Here is a 24,941-nt window from a genome sequence, read left to right as displayed (position 1 = left end):
TAATAATCAGACTTTAAGTGTGATTGACAAAGTATAAGAGACATCTCCAGTATAAAAGTAAGTAAGGTGGATACTGGATACTATAAATAGGTTGACATGAGTAAAAAGAAAATTATAATCTGCATTTTTATTCATATTTATCAGTTATTTTCCACAATTCAAATTTGATACATTGTTATTATTTCTCCAAGGACTGCAACCAAAACATATTTTAGGAATTTAATCTACTCATCATATTTATTTCTTTGGGTCTAGAAAATATCAGCAAACAGTGAAAGACAGCCATAACTATTGTCCATGTCGTCTAAGGAGATGTTTGTCTTGTTTTGGAGCACCCAACATCGTAAAAGGTTTTCAGTTTCATCTCAAACTCAAATAATGAAAATGTTTAAAATGATGCAAAGTATTTCAATCATCACGGTGGAGAAGATGCAGCCAGAGGTTTTGCATGTGAAATAACTTACTAAAGTATCTGAAGCGTTAACATTGTTTCCAACTTACTGGCATGATGATCCCTTATGTTTACCCTGCAAAAATGTATTTGCTGTGTAGTGTGCAAACCTTTTATCATTGTCTTGACTTGTTTTCACTTTAGATCATGTTTATCTGTAACTTGAATAGAACAATTTGCAAAACATATCTGACACTCCTCCTCCTCCTCTTCCTTCTTTGTCCCTCTCCCCAGTGCGACTGCGATCAGACCGGCTGTCTCTCATAGAGGAGTGCGTCGCCGAGTGCTCCACAGCGTACAGGCAGTCCACCACTCTGCTGAGTCTGGCCACACTTCTCCGAGTTGCAGGTAACCTAAGGATCATTTATCGACACCACTGACCTCATCACGTCATCATTTCCTCCTCCTTTTTTTCCCGATTTTATCATGTTAAGAATGTGTTTGAACATTCAATGAAGCAGACTTCTTTCTTCCTTGGTGGCAGCTTCATGACAAAGCTCATGAGATTCAGTGAGAAAGGACCGCCTACACCCGGCACAGAGACGTACCCCAGTATGCGTGGGTACTTTCAATGAGCGCACTGACAGTTCTCACACAAGAGGGAAATTCATCTTCATGAGCGGTGTTGCAGCTTGCAAGCAAAAATCCATACTAAAGCACTTACTCTCTCTCTCTCTTTCACACACATACACACACAAACACACTCTCTCACGCACTTACCATGAGGCGCTGTGCAAATTTCATCTAAACTCCTTTTCTGTGCTCAGATTTCATGTTTTTATCAGTCAGCGGCAGGTTCAGCGTGAGGCCATTAAGTCGCAGGGATGGGAATTGTTGGATTTCATGTTGATTCTGATTGGCAGCTGATTTTCAGATAGCGACTCTGTCAAAGTTAACTTCCCGCTCTGTTGTTGGACCGTTTCATCCTGTGGTCAGTCTTGTCCCCGCTGCAGCCTCCACACTTAGCCTTTGATCCCGGTAGAGATTTAAATTTCAGACTAGATGTTGTGATTTCTTCAACTGGAGCCTTTTCCATCTTAGAAAAATGCTTTGGGTCCTTGGGATTGTTGCACCTAGAAGGCAGCCAGTGTTTGGCCTCTTTGAAGTTCACTTCTTGATGTTGCTTTAAAAACTCATAGATAAAAGTATTGATCCTCAAACATCTTTTAAAAGTGGTATACTGTAGGCTGGCAGGGGGCTTGTTATGGTATGGTTTCTTAGACAGAGCTTTTTGTAATGACAAGTTAAGTTACTTCAAACTTTAAATCATGTTTTCATCTTTTCTCATCTAATGTATCAATTTCATGTTTTACAGAAAAACTTTTAAAAGTCGATTAGCCTCTTGCAGGATTGTGGTTGTTAAGGAGGAACTCAACTGAGAAGTGAAATGTAATTGTATTTCGTAGGAATAGCTATTTTGTATTTCTGCTGTTTGTTTTATTTCTACTTGTAGTATATAATCTCAGCAGCATTGAAAACGGCTGGGTACAGATGGTTCTGTATGTATACCTGCGAAATTAAGTAAAGGTTGATGATTCGTGATGATGAGGATGATGAAACTGAACCAAGGGGCAGAATTTAATTTACATCTATTCCATGATCTGGCAGGTATTTGACTATGAAGCATATGCAGAGTGAAAAGGTGAAGTCAAAATATTTGGATCAATTCTCAGTGCACTTTGAAACCATTTACACTTAAAGAGAAATCTTCTCTTGAAGCAGCATCACAAACCTTGCCAAGTAAACCTCTGACGAATCTCACTGAGTTTAGTAAACAGATTTCATCTCTTTGAGCTGAACACTTCTCTCATTAGGAGTTACTGTGATTATTACCGTCTCTTGAATGAGGAAAAATGTTCACGTCAGTTTCCATGTGATAACTCCAAATGTAATTTTCCTACTTTTAATTTGTTTTATTTATCTCTCGTATCTCCCCCTTGGATTACAAACTGCAGAACGCTATCACAACAAGCTGTAAACACTGAAACACACTGACCAGCAACGGTACAAAATGTTAGATGTCATTTGGCTGATTTTAAAATTCCCTTTATGAAATTCTTTTGGAAGTTTAAAAGTATATATCGGTATTTTGTATATTGGGACCATTTCAACTGCCAATCCCGTCCTTCAAACACAACTTTAACTCAAACTGACAACTTAAGGGAAAGACCCAAGATGCCATCCTATTACTTCTTATCCCCCAGAATGACACGAACATTTCTGTCAGTCTGTCTCCAAGTTTGTTTAGTCTTTCTTCTTCAAGAACATGAGCTACGACTCTTCTGTGCCCGTCTGTTGCTCTGTTGCTTTCCTCTCTCCTCTGTCCTCTGTCTCTAAACTCTCGGAGGCCTGTCACCAGCGAAAGGAAACCTGCTAACCGGCCTCGTGGCATTTCTGTGTCTGTGCTGCTCACATTCAGTCAGCAGGCAGCTCTCACTGTGTGGTTTCGAGAAAAAAAGAGAAGCAGAGCAAGATGAGAAGAGGAATAAACAAATTTTTAAATAAATAAATGCAGGGGGGAGGCTTTTGAAGGGCGCATAGCTCCGGGGCTCTGTGGTGAATATTTAATGCAGGTATCACCAGCTCACTGGTTTAAAAACCCTAAGGGTTTAGTTCCTGCCTCGGTCTACAGAAATGCTCCGTAAATCATTTAGTCTTATGGGGAATGGGCAAGAGAGAAAAAACTTGTTTTTGTCTGAATGAATCAATAATTATGATACTTCCAAATGAGAATTAAATTGTGCTGACTTGGAGAGGATGCTGATTATCTGTAAAGAACCGCAGGAGATCATTTCATCGCAGCTGAACTCGAGTGTTTTTCTATTTGTTGTTTTTCTGACATTGCTCACCTTTTCATCCCTTCCTTTGATTAGTCCATCAAGGGCAGGTAAAGGCTTCAATTGGACTTCCAAGATATCTGATTTAGATCGGCCTGAAATAAGGTCAGGGGGATGTCTTGATAAAAGCATTTGCTCTAAAAGAGCATTGGCATGCTGACACACACACACAAAACACAAATAAACCTCCACTATATTGAGGTCTTGACGGCTTTTGAAGACATCCTTTCACCAGTCACCCTGAAAATATTTGACCAACACCTCTTTCCCCCTCGCTGTAAACACCCTGTTTCTATATGTTGCTCACTCAGTCAACACACACACACACTCGGGCCAGTCCAGCCAGTCCAGTGGCATCGCATTTCTTCACCTCGACCGCCAGTTCTTTGATCTTCAGTGTACACAATTTTTTTTTCTCAGAAGTCCTGTTTTTGCCCAGGCCTCTTTTGATCGTCCTGTCCTCTCCTTTTTGTTTACTGAGCTTCCACTGAGATCAAAGGTGGTTCTGAGTCGCCACATGAATGTTAACAGCACAACCGATCCCACTGACACTAAGATATCAAACTGAAATGTATTCCTGTTTAGCGAGACGGCAAGAGGGGCTTCTTTTTTTTTTTAATACTCCCTCTTTGAGATGATCAGACATGGCAATAACCTTATTTATACTAGACATTGATTAATATGTAGACTCTGGCTTAGTCTGTGGTGCTGCTAATACATTTAGATGTCCCTACGTACCAACTCTGTGCCTCTGTGTGTGTAAGAATGTAGTCAGGTGGAGATTTAATAAGAGGTTTATTAAGGCAGATGTTTTTACGTGATATGCAGGATTATGAGATTTGCTGTGTTAACTTTGACATGTTGACAAGATTAAAGATTTCTCAAGATTACAAAAATACATGTTGAAAATACAGAACATTTTCATGTCTGTGGTTTTCGTCTCTCCAGGGCTGACGTCTGATTTAATGAATATCTCTATCTCTGCGTGTCCAGGAGACGACCAGGCCGCGAGGAAAGGCCGGGTGCTGACCCTGCTGGCCGAACAAGCTCTGCAGTGTCTGGACTTCAAGGCCTCGTACATCCACTGTCAGGACCTCATGGCCGCAGGTTGGTAGATGACACGGGAAACCTGTGATCGCAGCACACGCAGCCAGGTGGTTGACAGAGGAACCACAAGGTGCATTGAAGCCTGTGGAGAAGCTGATGTGACCTTCCCTCCTGCCGGCCTCCTTTATACTCAATTATCACCTTTACACGAGGGAAATGCTTCCCCATCTGCCAAACGTACTGATCACACCACATCACATCTGTCTGTCTGTCTGTCTGTCTGTCTGTCTGTCTGTCTGTCTGTCTGTCTGTCTGTCTGTCTGTCTGTCTGTCTGTCTGTCTGTCTGTCTGTCTGTCTGTCTGTCTGTCCCTCTGTCTGTCTGTCTGTCTGTCTGTCCCTCTGTCTGTCTGTCTGTCCCTCTGTCCCCTCTGTCTATCTATCTATCTATCTATCTATCTATCTATCTATCTATCTATCTATCTATCTATCTATCTATCTATCTATCTATCTATCTATCTATCTATCTATCTATCTATCTATCTATCTATCTATCTATCTATCTATCTATCTATCTGTCTATCTGTCTATCTGTCTATCTATCTGTCTATCTGTCTATCTATCTGTCTGTCTGTCTGTCTGTCTGTCTGTCTGTCTGTCTGTCTGTCTGTCTGTCCCTCTGTCTGTCTGTCTGTCTGTCCCTCTGTCCCCTCTGTCTATCTATCTATCTATCTATCTATCTATCTATCTATCTATCTATCTATCTATCTATCTATCTATCTATCTATCTATCTATCTATCTATCTATCTATCTATCTATCTATCTATCTATCTATCTATCTATCTATCTATCTATCTATCTATCTATCTATCTATCTATCTATCTATCTATCTATCTATCTATCTATCTATCTATCTATCTATCTATCTGTCTGTCTGTCTGTCTGTCTGTCTGTCTGTCTGTCTGTCTGTCTGTCTGTCTGTCTCTCTCTCTGTCTGTCTGTCTCTCTCTCTGTCTGTCTGTCTCTCTCTCTGTCTGTCTCTCTCTCTGTCTGTCTGTCTTACAACAAGCTCCACCAGAGTCAATGGCATACAAGTATGTTTCTGAAAACATTACACTCTCTCTCTGTGTTGCTGTTTTTCAGCCCTTGGATAGCTCTTTCAGTGAACTAGCTACAGTATCACGACCTTGTCTGGTGTGTTTGTGTTCTTTGATCTTTCTTTAAGTTGTTTTTACTTATGGTTTCTGGCATTTGAGATTTTTTACTAGCTCTGAGCCTCTTACACCCAAAAAATCTAGGTTGAGTGATTTTGTGTCTGTTCATGCACAAGAAACAATCACTGGGAGTACGATATCGCAATAATATTCCAATCTACTCCGTCTTCTCCTCAGACTTTTCCTAAAGGGATTTAAAGTGGTCACTGAGATAATGATATTTTCTTTCTGACCCCGTTTCATGTTGCGTCTCAGAAAAATTAAAGTGAATAGAGTTTCACAGAGTCCTCCCACAGCACTGAGTAACGGGAGACAGTGCAGATGAGAGAAAAAAGGTGTCTCGGAGAAAGGGAAGGTGTAATCAGATAAGCGCCGGTGTTCTCTGTCTGAGAACGCGCCGGGAATAATTGAATCTGTTTGTGAGAATGAAGTCGGGGCAGCATGTTGGTTTTTGACTGTGATGAAGCTGGAACAAATGTAGCGCAGTTATTACGATGTGTCTGGCTGATATTTTTCTTCAAGGGGAAACGTGTTGCAGACTTAAATACGAATTAATATCCCAAGGGCTCGGGAGGTTACGCTTTATTGTATATGTCAGATCTCAGCTTTCCTGCCTTTGCGTTTCTGTCTTTAAATTCTTCGAGTTTGTACAGTACGAGTGCGGTGTGCTCCACTCTGTGTGTTGTGATGTGTTGATAGGCTTTCGTCTTCTCACTGATTAGATTCCGGGTGGAATAACAGAGATGGAAGGACTACGACTGAACTGAAAACTATTGTCGCTCTTCTAGATTTTAAAGATTTTCTTTGTGTGAGATGAGAGCAGTTTGTTTCTACATTGACAACTTGACCTCATGTCTTATATCGTTTTCATGGATTATTTTATAGTGACTGCTGTTATCTAAGTACTGCAGACCTATTCGCTCTATTTTAAAGCCACGTCGTCATCATCTTTCCCGGCCTCTCCTGCCTGATTTCACTTCACTTTACCTCCCGTCCTTGTTTACCTCCACCTGTTCCTCCTCCAGGTTACAGTCCAGCGTGGGAGGTGTGCAGTCTGCTCGGTCAGTGTGAGGGCTACGCAGATCTGAAGGCCCGGCAGGAGCTTTTAGCCTACTCTCTCACCCACTGTCCCCCAGACAGCATCCATGCCCTCCTAGCTACCTCCAGTGACCTGCAAACACAGGTAAGCCTCTGGTGTACCATTAAGGTTTGATGAATATGGATTTTTATGGAGGAGTACTGATTCTTCTGTATATTTTCCCTTATATATTTTGCTTTGCGTGACAGTGAGACTTTGAATAAAACAGTAGATCCATAAATTTGAAGGTTATCTGATGCCCAAACTCACAGAGCACACCAAGCTTTATGATAAGCTTGACACAGTATTTTTCAACTCTGGAAAGCCATCACTGTGGACATTATTTTATCTTGCAAAGTAATACGTACTGATGAGTGAAACTCTGGGCCGATGTTTAAAATAACAGTTTGGCTGATGGCTGATGCTGGTACCAATGTTTTTTCTTTGTTGTTTATTACTCTTTTGTGTAAAGGAAACCAAGAAATCTTCATTACCTACAAAAAAAAGACATTTTTGTGAGCTTTGGAGGCATGACTTCAGAGAGAAATCTGAGGAAAGGGGCTAGGACTTTTGACGTGTGGCCTGCTCAAACCGTTTTTCCAGGATCTCCAACCCTACCTTCAACTTTAACAATTTGAACATGAACTCTGGCATCTTGGCGGAGTCACGCCCCCCCAAAAAAGAGAAAAAATTACATGCTTCTGGGAGTCATCACAATACTGTATGCCATCGAACAGATAATCATCAACATTTGCCACTGCCATCAGTATTTTCCGATGGCTGATGGCCAGTCAATGAGGCGAACTTTGACTGATACCGATGTTCAGCCGATGCTGGTGCATCCCTAGTAATACACCATCTTCAAAGTGCAGTGAAATTGTAGTCCAACAAGGATTTCCTATTAATCTGTAGTATCCTTATGGTCATTATGTTGAACAATTTTCTGTCCAGTTTACATTAAAAATACAACGGGGGTCAAGCATCTCAGGCTGAGAAGCAGAGGCTGACAGAGTGCTTTCCATAGCTAGTATAAAAAAAGAGTTGTTAAAAGGCAGACCGGGGAAGGAATTAATTTGTTTACGAAAGGAACTGGATAATAACTTTTCATACTGGTGAGAAAACACATCACATCAACCTGACTTTCCGCTGGGAGGCTGATATCAGGTATTTTTTATCTTACAGTAAAAGTGGATCCTTGACGAAGACCTACTGTTTCTCATACAGTACTGTTAACCAGAGTATCAAGGGGTCACATGAAGTTTCACATGATGGGACTTAGGAAGGAAAAATACATGTGCCACAAAACTTTGAAAAATTTGAACCTTTTCACCAAATTGAAACTGTTGAGTTCCACTCCCATCGAGCTGACCGGCTCTCCCTCTCCTCTGTTGCTCACCCTGAGGTTTCTCCGATTTTTCCCTGTTAAAAGGGTTTTCCATGGAGTTTTTCCTCAGTCGATGTGAGGGTCTAAGGGCAGAGGATGTTGTTGTGATGCCATGTAAAGCCCTTTGAGACAAACTGTTTGTAAAAACGGGCTATACAAATAAAATTGCCTTGCCTTACCTTGCCTTGCCTTGCACTTTGTCAGATTTCTAAAGAGAAAAAAAAAGTATTCAGCCAAGGTAATGCAACTCTACTTGCTGCTCATACAGTAGTCATCTGCAGCCTTTGGGAAGAAATCCTGAGTATTTTTTTTGCTTTTATTAAGATGTACAAAAACATGAACAAGGTGGTGTCATACCAAAGAACATACAAATGCAATACACACAACAAACAACGTAAAATATAAGCCTATCCTTAACACCTCATAATTAACCTGTATACAGTAGATTCTCAAGTGAAGTCAAAAATAGATAAACAACAAAACACACCATGGTGAAAACGTCCTCCTTTCACCTGAAGCAGTCAGATTGTTTGGCTGGAGCAACAGGTTGTATAAGAAAATAACAAATCTCATCTCTTGTTTTCCTCCTCCCTCCCTCCCTCCGTCTGTCCTGCAGGTTCTGTACCAGGCAGTTAACTATCAAATGGAGCCTGTTATTACAAACAGTGGACGAGAGGCTGATGAGACAGACTCTGTGAAGGTTTGTGAGTGTGTTGTGTTACATCTCAACATGGGAATGTGTGCGTTTTTAAAACAAAAATCTGTATATTGATATGCATGCTGTTCACCTGCCCTTTTTGTTTGAGCTGTCTGCTCCTCTGTCCCTGCGTGGGTGTGTCTCTGTCCTTTTTTCGTTGCGTTTGTGTGTTTTCCTTTTGCTCCATATTTGATGAGGTGTAAATCTAGTGTTAAGGTTGCTCAGCTCCTTTGGTTTATTTATGCCTCCCCTTCTCCTCCCCCTCAGCACCGCCAGCTTTATGATGCCTTGAGTGGGTGTTAATGTTTCATGACTTGCATTGCATCCCCTTTGTGTGCGGATGGGTGCTCATTTGAAGCTGTCTGTTGTCATTTTATTGTTGTATTGATGTTCCTACTCCTCACCCGTATATTTAAGCCCTCTAGATGTGTGTGTGTGTGTGTGTGTGTGTGTGTGTGTGTGTTTTTAACAAACATCTTGAGTCCATGCATGTTTGGGTTCCTTTCATTCTCTGACCCTCAATCCCCTGCCGGATAAAGTATTGATGAAAGGCACTAAACGATGCTCAAGGCTCAAGCCCACTGACTAAGGAGTTTCTTTCCTATCTTTATTCAAGAGCATTGTCCTTCATTTTCAGAGCATTATTTTTTCATTTCATGTTCAGATTCTGTAATGCCTCTCAAAGCCTCGCCCTTTCTCTCAAAATATTCCCATCCCGATCTCTGCTCCTGGTCACAGCTGTTTGTCTGCACTCAGATATACGCTGGTGCCGCAGAAATGTCCTGAGCTTTGGTTCGAGACTTTCTCCTCACACCCTGTCTGCTCCTGTGCGCTCACAGCACTTCTGGTCTCAGACTTCTGCTCCCGCTCTTGGATTTTTGGGAATTAACCTTGTCTAAAATCCCCCAGCGGGGCGGCAAGGAGGTGCAGTGGTTCTCAGCAGGACGGCACCCCTGGGTTGTCTGTGTGTATATGTTAGCCTTATGATTGACCGGCGACCTGTCCAGGGCGTACCCCGCCTCTCGTCCTTAGTCAGCTGAGATATAGGCTCCAGCTCCAGTGTGACCCTAGTGAGGATAATCGGTACAGAAGAAGAAGATGAGATAAATTCCCCAGCCAAATGAACGCTAGATGTGACATTGACCAGTTAAATTGTTGGTGCGTGTACTTTTCTTGTCATGATATTAGTGCTTTACCTGCATAATACTCTATTTTCTTCAATGCAGGGCAGGGGGAGCATTGTGCTGCTTCAAAGGTGCATGTTGTAATTCACCTGCATGGTACACAAAATGACCAACACACAGAGCCCTGCACTAATTGGAGTATTTCTATTAACTACCTAAACAGAAAAAAGCAAAAAAAAAAACACTTACCATCATACCATCATATCTACCACACTCATCCTAGAGAGTCCTCAGCTCAGAACTCCTCTGATGATGTTTTTCCATGTGCAAAGTGAAGGTGTTAAGAGGCTGCTTTAGTATTTGTATTGGATGAATTCCAGTTATAAAGGCTCCTGTAGCAGCCACCACTGCAGAGACATCAGGCTGATAAATTAGAATAACATGGCTGTCCTATTTTTGTCCATGCTGTCATCGCCGCCACCTGCTTGGCCCTAGGCCTGTGCACCCACTGTGGGCTCCCCTGTGGGGACAGCGGGGGACCTGCTGCACAGGACTACAGCTAAGACCATGGAAGTGCTGACCACCACAGGACTGACCACCAAGGCTGTTCTGAGCGCGGTTAGCGACCACCGCTGGTGGAAAGAGTCGCTCAACTACCTCCGGCCGCTGCATGTAAGAACACTTTTTGTCTTGTTTTTAATTTATGTGATCGGCGGTGAAGCTGAGGACAATTTACCACACCAGGGACAATAAAGTAACTAACGAGTGAACTAACTAATGAGCTTGTGGGTTTAAATGTGTGTGGTTTGTGTGTGGTGTGGTGTGTGGTGCTTGTATGTGTGCTTATGAATGCATAATCAGTAGTGTACTGTAAAAGGCACAATGAAGAAGCCGACAATAAGAGTGCAGTTTCTCTTGATGTATTTTTTTAATGTCTGTTTTTACCCTGTGTAGCCTATGGGCTGCACAGTGTTATGTGTGCGTGAGAGACGCCGAAGCCCCCCCCCCCCTCAATTTCTCACACACTGTTGCTCACAGACTTCATAGTCTTCATCCAAAAACAACCAATCAAGAGCTCATCTCTTGCATAATTAATTGGCCCGCCTATTGAATATTGCAATATCTGGCTGTTGCTGGCGGCTGAACTGGCTCAGCGGTCGCCGGGCTGGAGATTGATGGCGTCTCTGGTCATGGCAGCCTTGTGCGATGGTGACGGCGGGAGGAGAAAAGGGGGGAGGCGAGACTCGTGGTCACGGGCTCCTAAGGAAAGTGAAAAAAGCGCAGAGGATGTGAGGTGTGGGACACACAGAGATGACAGTGCTGTGGGCATGTTGTGAAAATTTAATGATGTTTTGATGGCTCCTCAGGGTCAGGGAGCAGGAGCCACCAGTCAGGATGGGGCGTGTGAGAACTCCAACCTGGAGCGTCAAGGCTGCAGCCCCTTTTATCGGGAACTCATTGAGGATCCCTACATGGACCCGGTGAGTGGCTTAGGACCAGTGTGGCTCAGGACTCATTATTTTCCCTTCCTCCTTCCATTTCTGTTGTTCTTAATTCTCCTTTTTACCTCAGGCCACCTTCCTAAATTATTGCAAAAATGCCTGAGTAGCTTTATGACTTAAGGCATTTAATTCGATTTTTTTTCCTTCTTCTCCTATGACTTATAAATTCCTCCAAAAACAGTGCAGAGACCAAATGAATATTGATCTCAGCATGCGATTTTAATGCCAGAAGCAATTTGGAACTTTGCTTTCCAGGAAAAGAAGGATTCACTCAAGACTGATAGTATGATAGCGAACAAAATGAGAGACACGGTGAAAGATATAAACCACCAAGAGTGGAGGTTCGGGATGTATTCGATGAAGGGGGAGACCATAAAAAAAAAACTAAAAGAAAGAATGTTGACAGAAGGAGTTATGGAGGTAGAAAAGAACAAAAGTAAGAAAAGGAGTAGTTTGACCTTTATGCCTAGAAAATGGTCGCCCCGGGCTATGACTGGGCTTTTTACTCAGAGACACAAATCATGTGGATAGCTAAAAGAGTGGACGCGAGGGGAAACAGAGAAGGACGATACATCTCTTCTCATGACATTTTAATAGGCCTCTCCAAATCCTTTCCTCTGCTCCATCTCCAGCCTTCATCCATCTTCCATCATCCATCCACCAATAATGGCTCCCCACGTCCGTCTGTCTATGAGCCGGCTGATCAATGGGATTGGTTTTTACCTTAACAGTTTCGATGAAGGGAGTCGGGTGGGAGGAGAGGCTGATTGAGAGAGAAAGAGAGACAAATGCAACAAGACGGAGCGAGAGCGGCGAAGACAGACAGGAGACATCCGGTGTTCAGGCGGTAGCTCCGAGGCCTGAAAAAGCACCAACTTCATTGTTCACCTCTCAGACATTTGAGAAATCGCACAGCGTGTAGGAACTCTATAAATGAATTATAAAAAGGCCTGGTGTCGAAAAGCTTTTTTTTTTTTTAGCTCTGCAGTTCATTTGTTTGCTCAATCTGTCATCTGTCCGACTTCCCGGGAATTAAGACCCTCGCTCACCTTAATCACATCTCCCTGCACAATTTCTGATCTGCTCTCCCTGCTGCCAGTGGGGTGGGGGGGTGGGAGATTCCTCTTGTGTATGTTTTATGCATCTTTTCTGTTCTCCGTTTGTTCCTGTAGAATCAAGACGTGTATTTAGCCTACAAAGACGTGCCGCAGGAAAACTTTGCCGAGGTTTTGCTGAGAACGGGCAAACTTGCTGAGGCCAAAACTGAAGGAAAAACCCTGTTTCCTGCTACAGAGGGTAAGCAGAACAAGCCTACAGTGTGACACAGTTTTACACACGAACACACACACACACAGATTCTTATACAAATTAAGAAAGTGTAGTGTGAAATGCTGCAGCCTCTCTATTAAAACAACCCAATTTCCAGACAGACTAATCCCAACTCAAACCTCACATTATTCTAACAACACTAAATGTAGGAATGGAGCAGAGTTTCTGCCAGGTTACTTGATATTCAGTTTGAGTCGCTGTCTCACACTTTGAGCCGTTTTTCCCACATGGCTCGTGTCAAAAAATCACTTATAAACTGTAGCGAGCTTGTTTTCAAAACTATTTGAGCTGCGTGTTACGTGTTGCTGCTGAAGCAGTCTTGACTGAGACTGGGGTGTGATGGAAATAAAACTGAACTTCTCCTGCACGACAGACAGACCATATTGTTCACCATCTGCAGTTCCACATTTTTTTTTTTTTTTCTCTCCTTGATTTCCATTCACATCACAGTTGCATAAAGCAACAGTGCCTTTCCCATTGTTGTGAATATTTCTGAGGATTATTCATGTTGTTAAAATGAACTCCTTTGGAATTGTCAGTGGACAAAACCATATTCATCATGTGAGGGAATAAACTCCTCAATATCCATAATCCATAATTCCCCAGGCTGTTGTAATCTACACTTACTGAGCACTTTGTTAGGAACACCTCAACCAATCATTTGGTACCGTCGGTGTTTGATGTAGAAATCATGCAGATACAAGTCAGGAGCTTCAAATAACGTTCACATCGAACATCAGAATAAAGTAGAAATTACGATCTCAGTGACTTTGACCATCACATGATCGGCTGCTTTTGAGTATTCTCCAGGGATTTTCACGCATTGAGTTTTTACTTTTGTGGTGCAAAAAGCATCCAGTGAGCTTTGCAGACACAGAAGCTACAAGGTCACAGAAAGGTTGTGTACACCTCTGGAGAACTGATGTGATGTAATCATGTTATCATGAAGCAGATCTCAGTGTTTCATCAATGCTACAAAGAACTGAGGCTGTTTTGTGAGCAGTTGGGAAGCCCTATCCATTACTAGTATGCTGTTCCTAATAAACTGCTCATTGAGTGTCATTTCCTGATTTTTGCTTATTTGAACCTTCATCTTATTTGCCAACATGTTTTTTTTCTTTTGCTTTGGTGTCCAAACTGTGAAGTTGAGTGTTTGAGACAGTGAGTGAGAATGATTTAACCTGAGCTGTTCCTCAGTGCTTCATCTTCTTGTAGTTGCGGTGTCCCCCACCTCACCCCTCTCCTCCTCTCCTCCTCTCATCTGTCTAGCCACGGAGACCCCGTGTACTGGACTAGGGGACAACACGGGGGGGAAGAATAGCCTCATACTGATTAATTAATGTATCTCCACGTATCCCACAGCAACAGTAAATAATGATGTGTCACCACTGCCATACCGGAGAGATAGCATCAAGTCAAAACATCAAGGCCACGCTGCGTGATGGATCACAGCAGCTTCACCAGGATCGATGCAACTACAAAAAATACAGAGCAAACAGATGTGTGTGTGTGTGTGTGTCAGAGTGTGTTCGAATACTAATTCATGGACACTAAAGGATGCAAGGCACACACTTTATCCATGAAGTGCTAATGTGTTGATATACATTCACACATACGTTCACACACCCATGTGTTCCACCAAACCCACGCTCCGTCTTCCTCCGCACCACTGTCGTTCAGTTGAACATCTCTCTTCTTAAAAGTCACCTTCCCTTCGGAGCTGCTGCGGAGTGCGACGTGTCAAGAAAGAGAAAAGCCTGTCTGGACGGCATCGCGTCCGATAACAACCTTCGATTAATGAGTCCCCGTATCGGCCCGCCACGCCGCCTGTCCTCAAAAACAGACTAGGAGGTGGCCTTTAAGAAAATAAATACATTGATTTTCCACCTGCCCCAGATAAGGTGGAGGTAATTAATGATGACACAGGGGGAAAGTAACTCAATGGGATTGAGCTGAGTAAGGTGCAGACATGAGCACTTGGTGTGAGGAAACACATACACACCTATTTACACACACAGTACGCAGTGCTGCCATTGGCCACACGTTGACCAGACCATAATCAGTTGTTTTTCACACTGCTTGCACAGTTGAAATGGTAATAAGTCACTGTCTCACCGTCCCGCTAACAATGTGCCCGATTTAGCTGACACAGGACCACAAGCGTGAGTGTGTATGTATGTTTGTATGTAGACACGGACGTGATGTCTCTTTATCACTCTCTCTGTTTTTCTACCCTTACACACACACACACAAGTAGAAATATTGTATGCTTTTAAGTCAGGGTTATCTTCTCTGTGTGTGTGTGTGTGCGTGTGTGTTTACCCCTCTGGTAATTCCTGTCCCGATGGTATCAGTAGCTTAAGAGAGGCGTGTAATCAGCTCATTCTGAGGTGTAGCTCATTGAAACCCGGGAGGTAAGAGAGGAGGGGAGGGAAAAATGAGAAAGGGAGGAGGGTGGGCACTCAGTTTAAGAGAGCTGTTATGGCTCTTTAAAGTGGTGCATCACTCCACCTCTGTTAACACACACACAGTGAACGTCTAAAAAGTACGTGGCAGGTATACCGGCCCATTGTGTGCACATACTGTATGCATATTAGTGTGCATTTTGTTCTACAGTGTATATACTGTACTGTACGTCTCTTCCTTTGCCCCCCTCCCTCCCTCCCTCCCCCACGCCTCCGTCTCTCTCCCGATGTCCATGCTCTACTTTTCTCTGTCTGTTCCATTTTGTCTCAGGCTCTTATCACCAGCACAGGCTTTTGTTCTCCTTGGGTCTGAGACTACAAAGTGATTCTGTCTGCTCTCTGCTTCTCTCTGCTCTTTCCCTCCCGCTTTCTCAGAGACACTGAGTGAGTTAGTGAGTGATTAACAAAGGCTGCGTGTGTGTTTATAGTTTTCATCCATCTATTTTTCATATATTTTCATATGGTGTGTGTGTGTGTGTGTGTGTGTCCACGTGCACTTGTGTTTTAATGTCGTGCCCCTGAGGCCCCACAGTTTGTGATAAAATTGCATTCTTTTGCCCAAAGTTCTTTCCAGCCTCCAAATCCCATCAGCCTTAGAGGCACTGAGAAAACGTGGACTGTGTCCCAGTTCCATAAGACACACTAATTCTAAACAGGATTTGAGAATATTTTGTTCACATTTGAAAAGTGACAAAATCAGACCAGCTTGTGTGCGTATTCGACAATCCTTGATTTTAAAATATAAATATCTTCCCACAATGCAAATTATGAAGAGCGGAGATTCTCACAGCTGTAGAACATTACAAGTAATTGTAGACGGTGGTGATGAGAAAATGTTTGGAAAAAAAACATGTTCTCTCTCTCTGTGAGGTTTAATTGGCAGTCGCATTTCGAAGTTGCAGTTTGATTCATGTATGTTTTCGCATTTTTTGCATAATTTCCCGTTAGCACAAGATGATTAAATTCATTAATTGCACAATTCTGCAAAAACAGCTCTTTTTTGGCGCTTTCCACCATATTACAAAGTTTTCATTTGTCATGGGGATGCAACTGTACTGCGAGTAATGACTATTTCTCATTAATGAATAATCCTCCTAGTTATTTTCGTGATTAATCAGTTGTTTGTTTGGCACGTAAAAGTCAGCAAATAGTGAAAAATGTTCATGAGGAGTTCCCAGAGCCCAATGTGATGTTCTCATGCATCACGGTTTGTTCACATAGTGATTCTAAACCAAAACAGATACAATTTAGTGTCGTAGAAGACAGAAAAAAACGGAGTATGGGAATACTTAGTTTATTTCCCAGGTCATTTATTTGTCATTTATTTAATATTATAGGCTTTTTCAAAGATCTAGTAAGTTAAAAGTTAGTTAAGGTAAGTTGAGTCAATGTTAAATCATTATTTCCAATGAAAAAATGATCTGTGATGTCTAAGTAATATATAGTCTATACAGATAGTATGTATAATATAATGGTTTTGGGGTACAGCCATGTTTTTTAGTGAGAAAATATATTCAGTCGGCAATATGTGCTCTTTCAGATCACTGGTTCAAACAGACAAGTCATTACCAATGAAACACAGATCACTTGATTTCTATAGTCAAACTCCTCTTCCTGTTTCTGCTGTTGATACATATGCATAGGCTGATTTGGCATTGGGACAATTCAACTTTAAAGTGCACTTAAATGAAGTTTGGACTCATCTGGAGAGCACTTATTAGAAGTGGGTATGTACTTACTCTGTGAATAATAAATGGTCTCTCTATGCAAAAAAACCCTGCAGGTACACGTATGCATGCGCACACAAACACACACACACACCTGTGCACAACCACCCCACTTTTGTACACAACATATGCAAACGCACGCACACGCAGACATGCTGCACACAATAGCCCAGAGAGAGGATGGACAGAAACCCAGAACTCAGGGGGGGTTTTAATGATGCCTCTTGACTTTGTCTTCTACCCCTTTTCTTCTCACCTCTCTCTATTTTTACCTTCCCTCTCTTTTGTATGGTCCGCAGAGAGGTGTATTCTGACAGCCGCTGTCGTCTGTATTCAACAAATGTGGGATGAGACTTGTCCGAGGGGGGAGGGTTGGTTGTTAATCCTCAGTTCTTTAGGTAAAGTCTTTTCTTCCTCTTCTCTCTCTGTCTCCATCCTTTCCAGTTTTGCTACAGCTGGCCAACGATGCATTTCCTAGGGACATGATGCTGGCTCTGTCCTACTTACTGGCCCTGCCTCAGGTAGGTGGACACAGTCATACAACACACAGATACAAACACACAAAGAGAGCTTTATTTTAGACACATACTCTGATCTCAGTAACAATATATCTGAGATTCTGACAAATGGTTGAGTGATTTCATATCCTCTATTGATTTCTGACACGTCTAGATGAGCTATTGTGGATGACAGTTTATCATCAATGTGTCAGAGTCAACTTCAGACTGAAGGGTCACCAAAAGGATGTTCCTCGTCATACAGTACACATCATATTCCAAGTAGCCACATGTTTCCCCTTAGTTCAGTCAACATTCACACGTTCCACAAACAGGGCCACGTCACGTTGCGTCTCCCGTGCCAGCTGTCAGAATAAGAGTCTGATGCTCTAATAGCGAGGAAAATGAAAACGCAAGACAGACAGAAACCCTATTGCGAACCGCAATAGATTGTGTTCAAGTGGAGGTCGTGAAATCCCTCATGAGTCTTAACACTTGCCGCATCGCCGGCGAAAACACTAAACTGCTGGAGTGGATATTACAGAGATATTTCCTGGAGAGCTTGTTAGCTCCAATCGGATTAAAGTGATGTTACTGACAAACTGACTGACTGCGTGGGAACTGCATGGGTTGACACGGCACCATGAGAACCGACCTTTTTCTTAAATCAGATTTCTTAAACACCAAAATCGAGATTCTTCAGTGTCGGTTCATGTGTGGCCTGTTTAGAGTTGCAGAAAAACAGGTTCATTCAATGCATTTGCTGCAAAATCAAGCCTTACTCCCGCACTCACATCAAAGCTCTGTTTATTGGGTCAACGGATCGGTCGGATCGACCTTCATCAGGACCGACATTTTTCAATTGTTGTGGCTTCCTTTTTAATACTTCAGTACACCACAGTTGATCACATGTGCAGTAATTAGAGGAAGTAGCATCATCATAACACTAGAAAGCAGAGAAAAGAACTAGATACTCAACACTTAGAATATTGATCCAACAGTAGTAAATGCAAGACCACAATAAAAAAACTTGTGGCAATCTAGAAAATTGCCATTCAATGAATTTGTCATGTTTTTCCCTTCTCTTACAGCCAATATTGAAGTGAATATTTAAAATGCATCTCTTATACTTTCTTCTCATGTTTGTCCATTCATACATGCAGGTCTTGGACGCCAACAGATGCTTTGAGAAACAGTGTCACTCTGCCTTGTCGCTCCAGCTGGCAGCCTACTACTACTCTCTCCAGCTCTACTCCCATCTCAAACCCTGCTTCAAGGACAAGAACCACACTCTGTACCAGGTCAGCGCTCTATAGCAGCTTTGTGTGAATCAAGGCGATGGGTACTATGCTGACCCATTTTGGCTGAACTACAGCAGCAGCAGCAGGTCTCGGCTTATGAGCCTGAATGTTGCTGACTGATCAGGTTACACCATTGGTCAGCCAGATGCTGCATGGCTAAGTGTTGGAAGTTTAAATAAGCTGGGGGTGTTTAAAGTCAGTGTTGCCAGCCCATGCCTTTGTTGCTAAATTTACAGACTTTCCAGTCTTTCAAAAAAGCAGCTGATGGAGAATCCAGTGACTTTTTTGCAAAACTTTAGCTGTTTTCTATTTTGAAAAAAAAAAACTATGTTGTGAGCAAGAGGCTGCACATCTCTTTGTGTCTCCTGTGTTCAGTGAGGAAAGAGGTGAAACAGCCATTTCTTAGTCATGCAGAGTCTGTGCTCTGTCTGACAAAAAATAAAAAATGAAGTAAAAAAAAAAGGGCTGAAAACTGGCTGATACTAGTCTGAATGCAAATACAACACAGTGCGGTCAGGAGTATGCTGATTATCATGTTACATAATCTAACAACAATTTAGCGAGTTTTCCAGCAGGCTTATAGCTACTTTTCATTCAAAGCAGGGTAAAGAGTGTTTTCACCCCTGTCCTCAGTGTTGCGCACATTCACCATAGATGTCCCAGTCATAAACCTGGTTTTGACCTGAAGTAGTTGTAATTAATGGCAGTTGATAAAAATCTTAAATTGTCTAAAAGCTAGAAATCCATATACGTAGATGACCCAAAATGCCAAAAAAACAAGACTTAAAAGTAACAAGCAATATCTGAAAACAGCAGGCATTTGGCGTACAGATAGGAAAAAAAAAATCAAAAGTTTAAAGCTGTGGCTTCAACCCAAAACATTGAGCTGTTTTGAGCAGATTGGTTTTTGAAGAAGTTTCTTGAAACCTAAGAGGCTTGGTTCAGGTTTTAGCTCTTTAGGCAGAGGATTTTTTCAGCAGGGGACCATCAGCACTACAGCAAAACACTGTGTTGCTCATGGTTAATGTGTGTCACAAGGTAATAGGAAGGTGTTGAAGTGAAAATGGGAGGGTGGGTGCATATGTTTTGACAAGATCACAGTGCGCTGAATGTTCATCCTTTTAGTGTTAAGGTTTAAACAATGTCTTAATCATAGCAGCAACTAAAGCAGACAGTTTTGCATAATGGAAACGCTGTTGGACTCGTTGGATTATAAAGTTTTGACTGTGTCAGTTGCAAATGAAATGTATCTGTTGGAAACGATGCCCGGCTAATGTAAGGTGGGTTTTTTTGCACGTTAAGTTAGAAAAAAAAAAGCCAACACATAGGCCGAGAAGAGAAGAACAAGTGATGAGAATATAAAAGTGAGAGGAGGAAAACAGCGGCGGCAGAGGAGAAGCGACAGGGGTGTCTGAGGGTGATTGGTGGAGAATAAAGAGAAGAAATGGTTCTGACCTTTTCCTTGAGTGGACTGTGGCTCTCACAGGTTTTAGTCCAGGTGGAAGGAGGGGGAGGTAAATTGTTGAAATAAAAGAACGGAAGCAGGAGAGAGGTCAGCAGAGGAAGTGGATAAGTGTGTCCCAGTTGACATTCAAGGTCAAGACTGTCCACAAAAACACACACTGGAGATATACTACTACACACACACACACACACACACACACACACACACACATTCGTCCTCTACGCGCTGACACACTGCATCGTAATGGCAGTAATCAGTGCCCAAGTCCATTAACTTAAAATATATACAGCTCTCTCTTCCGCTCTACTCTTTGGTAGTTGTACTGTAATTTTTAGCTCATTTCTTCTTTTTTTTATCTGTCATTTCCTTTGAGTTCTTCTCCTTTTTGCCGTGTTCTACCAGAGAGAGTGCTTGTTATCGTTGTGTTCCAGGTCTTGCCTTCACTCAGCTCTTAATGATGAGTTAGTGGCAACTTTAACTCGAACACTGATGGAAGCAGGGGGGAAGAAAACCTTTCAAACCTGGATTTTTCTCCTCTCCTCCACTTTGTCCCCCCCCCCCCCCCCGCCCGCCCTCTTTTCCTTGTTTTTTTTCTGTCAGTTAAGTTTAAAGAATTGCTTTGTCGGCGTGACAGTTGTGTTTTCAAGTGTCTCCGTCTTACCTCTTTCTGTCCACATTCTGTTGCTCGTTGTGCGTACCGTTCCCCCTCCTTCTACACTCTGTGTAGTCTCCCTCCCCCCACGTAGGCCTGTCTCCCTCTTGTCGAATCTCGGGGCCTCTCCATCCACAATACTATCTTGACTGTGCATGCTTTATACATTTCTCTTGTGCTTTCTTTAGCTCCCTCGCGTTCCCTTATCTTTTAAGGGCACACATTGTACAGCGTGCGATATTTAATTTCAGATACGTATGACAGGATATCTGAATTTTGTGCGTGCGCTCGCTTTGCATTGCAAATGAGTCCGACAGGAGAAAAAAACATGTCATACACCTAAACATGTGTTTTTATTGTTTTTTTTCTATAAATGTATGCGTTGCCTCGTCTGTGAGGATGCTTTTGTTTGTTTTTGTGTAAAGTGTAGCTGCAGGGTAACATGTTCATGTGCACAGAGTGTTAGATCGGTTTTCATGTGACAGCGGGTGGTGTGTGTGTGTGTGTGTGTTTGTGTGTCAAGCTGTCTCCGAGTGTTTCCCAGTAACGCTGCGTCTCAATAACTCTCGTGCTCCTTCAATTCTCTCGTCACTATCACATAATTTCATACCCAAGCAGTAAGACACCAAACACTCAGCGACTGAAGTCATTCAGTTGTACTAAATAGCAAGAGACGTCTCTGAGGGTTTACATGAGGTGTTTGATGTGTTTTTAAGGCCTCAGTCATCAGACGGTTTCCTCGCTGTACCGAGCATGTCGCAGTTTTGGAAGTGAAGAAACTTTGAAACTTGTGATGAAGGAAACAATTAATTAAATTATCTTCATTTTCACACCATGTTGTATAGAAGTAAAACACCTATCACATACATTTAATAAAAGTCACTGGAAACACACATACCATACTGTACATACATATTCATACATGTCTCCCGCAGAGACGTCACATCTCATACTTATGAAGCCTTTGACATTTTGTAGGATTTAACACTGCATCAGTTATACTGTTAATTATCGCAACAGTTCATACACTTACACATAGGATTTCTTGTCACTTTTTGACAGTTCTGCTAACTTCAAAACCTTAACGTTTGTCATAGTTCCACTATAAATGTGAATGTATAAATGTGAACGGGCAATTACGAGAGAACCCTGAACATTTTTCACACGACATACTGTATTGTTGCAAATTGAGTTTCTTTTAATTCCTTAAGATTTGATGTCTGTCATTTTACAGCCGCCATATGTCACCTGACGAGAACTGTAAAGGGATAATTCCCCGTAAAGACTGTGCCAACAGAAGATGATCCCTAGATCCCAGTGTTTACCTTTGTGAGAACAGTATTATAATAATATCCCATAATGCCTAGTGGAAATATGCTTTATCCTACCCTTAATACCCTTGAATACTGTTAAAGACACCTTAAGTATGTTTGCTCTGGCTGTTGGCAAATACACTAGTGGTTCCAGAGTCACTCTAATATTTCCAGTTTTCCAGATTATTACGTAAGGGATAATGTATAGTTCGGAGGTTGTTATGGAGAAATAAACCCCGACAGGTTGTATGGAACCCCGACCAACTGTACATTATCCCGCTTATTACACGGTTTACGAGTGAAATAATTAATTTGAAACATAATGTTGATCAAAATACGACTTTCATCGATTTAAAATTGCATTATCGAATCTGCAAGACCGGTCACTTCCGCTGTTTTGCCGAGCCTCCTCCCGTTCGTGCATTTGAAGCCTTTGATAATCAATCAGTGGATCGATAGATTACCATACACGTGTTAAGATGTGTGTATTGTGTGTAGTCGTATCTGTCATAAACAAGAGATTAACTTTACTGTTTACGGGGTGCGTTTGTGTCGCGGAGTCGCAGTGCCACCGAGACGAGAGGAGAGCTGACACCGGGTCAGAGGCTCTGATGCAGGTCTGGTTTCCAGCAGCGATGTGGAAGGAGCCTCCACTCTCCTTGTAACAAGTTACCAGTCATTTATCTAACATCACTATTAGTCCGAAGCTGTTTAATGACAGTAAAAATGAAACACAAGGTAAATATCCTGCATAGTTTCTCTTTTCTGTGCTGCGCTGATCAGAGCGGCGTCCCTAGCAACGGTCTGTTATACTTGACGACGGTCTGTTATACAGAAATAACAGACCGCAGAACGCAGCGCTGGACCAATCAGAGAGCAGCATTCAATAGAGCTGTGTAATAAATTGTAATATTACTGTAGTCGGTCTGAAGGTGTCACCACTCTGTGTTAATGCTGCGGCTTTATATCAACGAAACAATAAAGCTGTTTCTGTTCCAGTGTTAAAATACAGTTTTTTCAACTCTACTGTAGTAACTCAGTTCTCCACAGCACGCAGCTCCGTGTGCGTCTCTTGAAGAATCTGTCGCCCACTATTGACTCTCAAGATCTTTAATGCTGCTTCCCCATCCGATTACACCTCCGAGCCATGTTGGAGCAGCATCGGGCTTGGTGACGTGGAGGATGGGTTTCCATTATTCCCCAAGGCAAAATGAGCGGCTTTCCACTTTCGTGCACGGGAAGTTTTCATTATAGCAGCCAAAGTGCTTGTTTGCAAAATAGAAGCACTCTTTACCGTAATTGTTCTTACTGGTGCTGTTTACACGAGATTGCACAATAGCCCGTGTTTATGTAAGTGTTGAGGTCTGTTTACCTGTTCTTGTCAATGTGTGAGTATTTCCTGTGTTTGTGTGTGTGTATGTGTGCAAGTGAGTGAAATTGCTTGTGCTTAGCATAATTGTAGCTGTGAATGTGCAGCCACTGTGCTGCAATGTGCTGAGTAAAGAGATTGAGGTTTTTCACTCGACCATTCATCTTTGCCTGCAATGGAGTATTGATCACTCACATCTCTGCTACACACACGCACAAACACATATTTATAGAATACACAATTGTAGTGTGGACACACAGAGCATGACTTTAGAGTTTATCATGCAGAAAAACTGCTTAGCTCTCTGATTATCTCATTACAACATTTAGCTTTATAATTAAGCACCACAAATCACTGTTTAGGCGCTTTACCTGCAATTTATACATTGAGATGGAGTCAGTGAATAGGAAAAAAATATTTCCACTGTTATTAATAATGTATCTTCGTTTTTTATTCTACCTCTGACAGTGTGGGTGCAGCGTTTAGTTTTCTAGACTGGGAACATAAATCACTCAGGTTTACCAAATCGCTCAGCAGATAGAAGTTTTATTAGCAGAAAGTTTTCCTAATACAGTAGCAACAAGATGACTTGATAAAACAGCACTTTGCTTACAGATACAGTAGTGACATTCTGCATTGCCTGCGATCTTCGCCAGATGCTTTTCAATTCATGGCCACAACAGGATTCAAGCTGCCGTGTGCAGGAGCTGACCTTGAAAGCGCCGGACCAATGAGCCAGCTCCCTGTTGTTGAATTGACTGGAATAATGAGGCAGACTGACTGAATGACTTTCCCATCATCGGAAAAAAAAAGCACCACACGTCCAACGACTTCTCTTTCCTCTTTTTTTTTTGTACAAATTGTACACTTGTACAAATTGCACCCTCGTACCACAATCATTAGCAGTCTATATTTTACCCATGGGAGTCCTGCAGAGCCGAGCAGAAGCAGAAAGGCCCCTATTAGACAAATATGCACTCTAAATGCACTGTTGCAGGAGACTGGGAATGTTTGAGACCAAGTAGTCTCTCTGAACCTTTGAGTAGATGCACTGGTTTGACGTGCTAATCTGCCCCGGCTCCTCTTGTTTGTTGCTTTGCAGTCTTCTTGGCAGGCTTGTATCTCGCCTGTGATCAGTCCCCTTCATGGTGTGTTATGACCCACAGTGCAGCCGAGCCTGTTTATGGTGGTGATTATTCCTTTAAAAATGGTGCCCGGTTCCTCTCCCCTGTGCATTCTTTCTAATTATGTGCACATACTGTATACACCATTTGCTGAATTAGTGCTAATGAGGCCACTGACTGTATAACTAAGTGTTATGCAGGACATAAACACAGCTCATTAAGATCATTACAATCCTCCGTCTGTAGAGAACGAAGGCATGACTGTTTCTTCATAACATCAATATGACATTTAACACACAAACAGAGAGGATGTTGTCAAGAAACCAGGTGAGGTTTAGCAGGATTGTGCATGTGTGTGGCACTGA

At 42.3% G+C, this 24,941-nt stretch overlaps 1 protein-coding gene across 2 annotated transcripts in view; it reads left to right on the top strand.

The window, feature by feature from the left end:
* The window catches only part of nbas (NBAS subunit of NRZ tethering complex), a 148,198-nt gene that overhangs the window by 59,406 nt on the left and 63,851 nt on the right, over positions 1–24,941 (top strand). For both annotated transcript variants that reach the window (XM_085770806.1, XM_085770807.1), the window contains exons 33-41: positions 686–799; positions 4,282–4,395; positions 6,575–6,732; positions 8,628–8,711; positions 10,328–10,504; positions 11,200–11,313; positions 12,507–12,630; positions 17,300–17,376; positions 18,516–18,653. In XM_085770806.1, the coding sequence (XP_085626932.1) occupies positions 686–799; positions 4,282–4,395; positions 6,575–6,732; positions 8,628–8,711; positions 10,328–10,504; positions 11,200–11,313; positions 12,507–12,630; positions 17,300–17,376; positions 18,516–18,653 (1,100 nt within the window). The remainder of the gene's footprint in view (positions 1–685; positions 800–4,281; positions 4,396–6,574; positions 6,733–8,627; positions 8,712–10,327; positions 10,505–11,199; positions 11,314–12,506; positions 12,631–17,299; positions 17,377–18,515; positions 18,654–24,941) is intronic.

The sequence above is a fragment of the Trachurus japonicus genome, chromosome 24, assembly GCF_045865225.1.
Source record: "Trachurus japonicus isolate A0001 chromosome 24, Traja_1.0".
Classification (NCBI taxonomy): domain Eukaryota; kingdom Metazoa; phylum Chordata; class Actinopteri; order Carangiformes; family Carangidae; genus Trachurus; species Trachurus japonicus.
The sequence above is the reverse complement of the archived record's forward strand: the minus strand, read 5'-3'. Positions and strand labels throughout refer to the sequence as shown.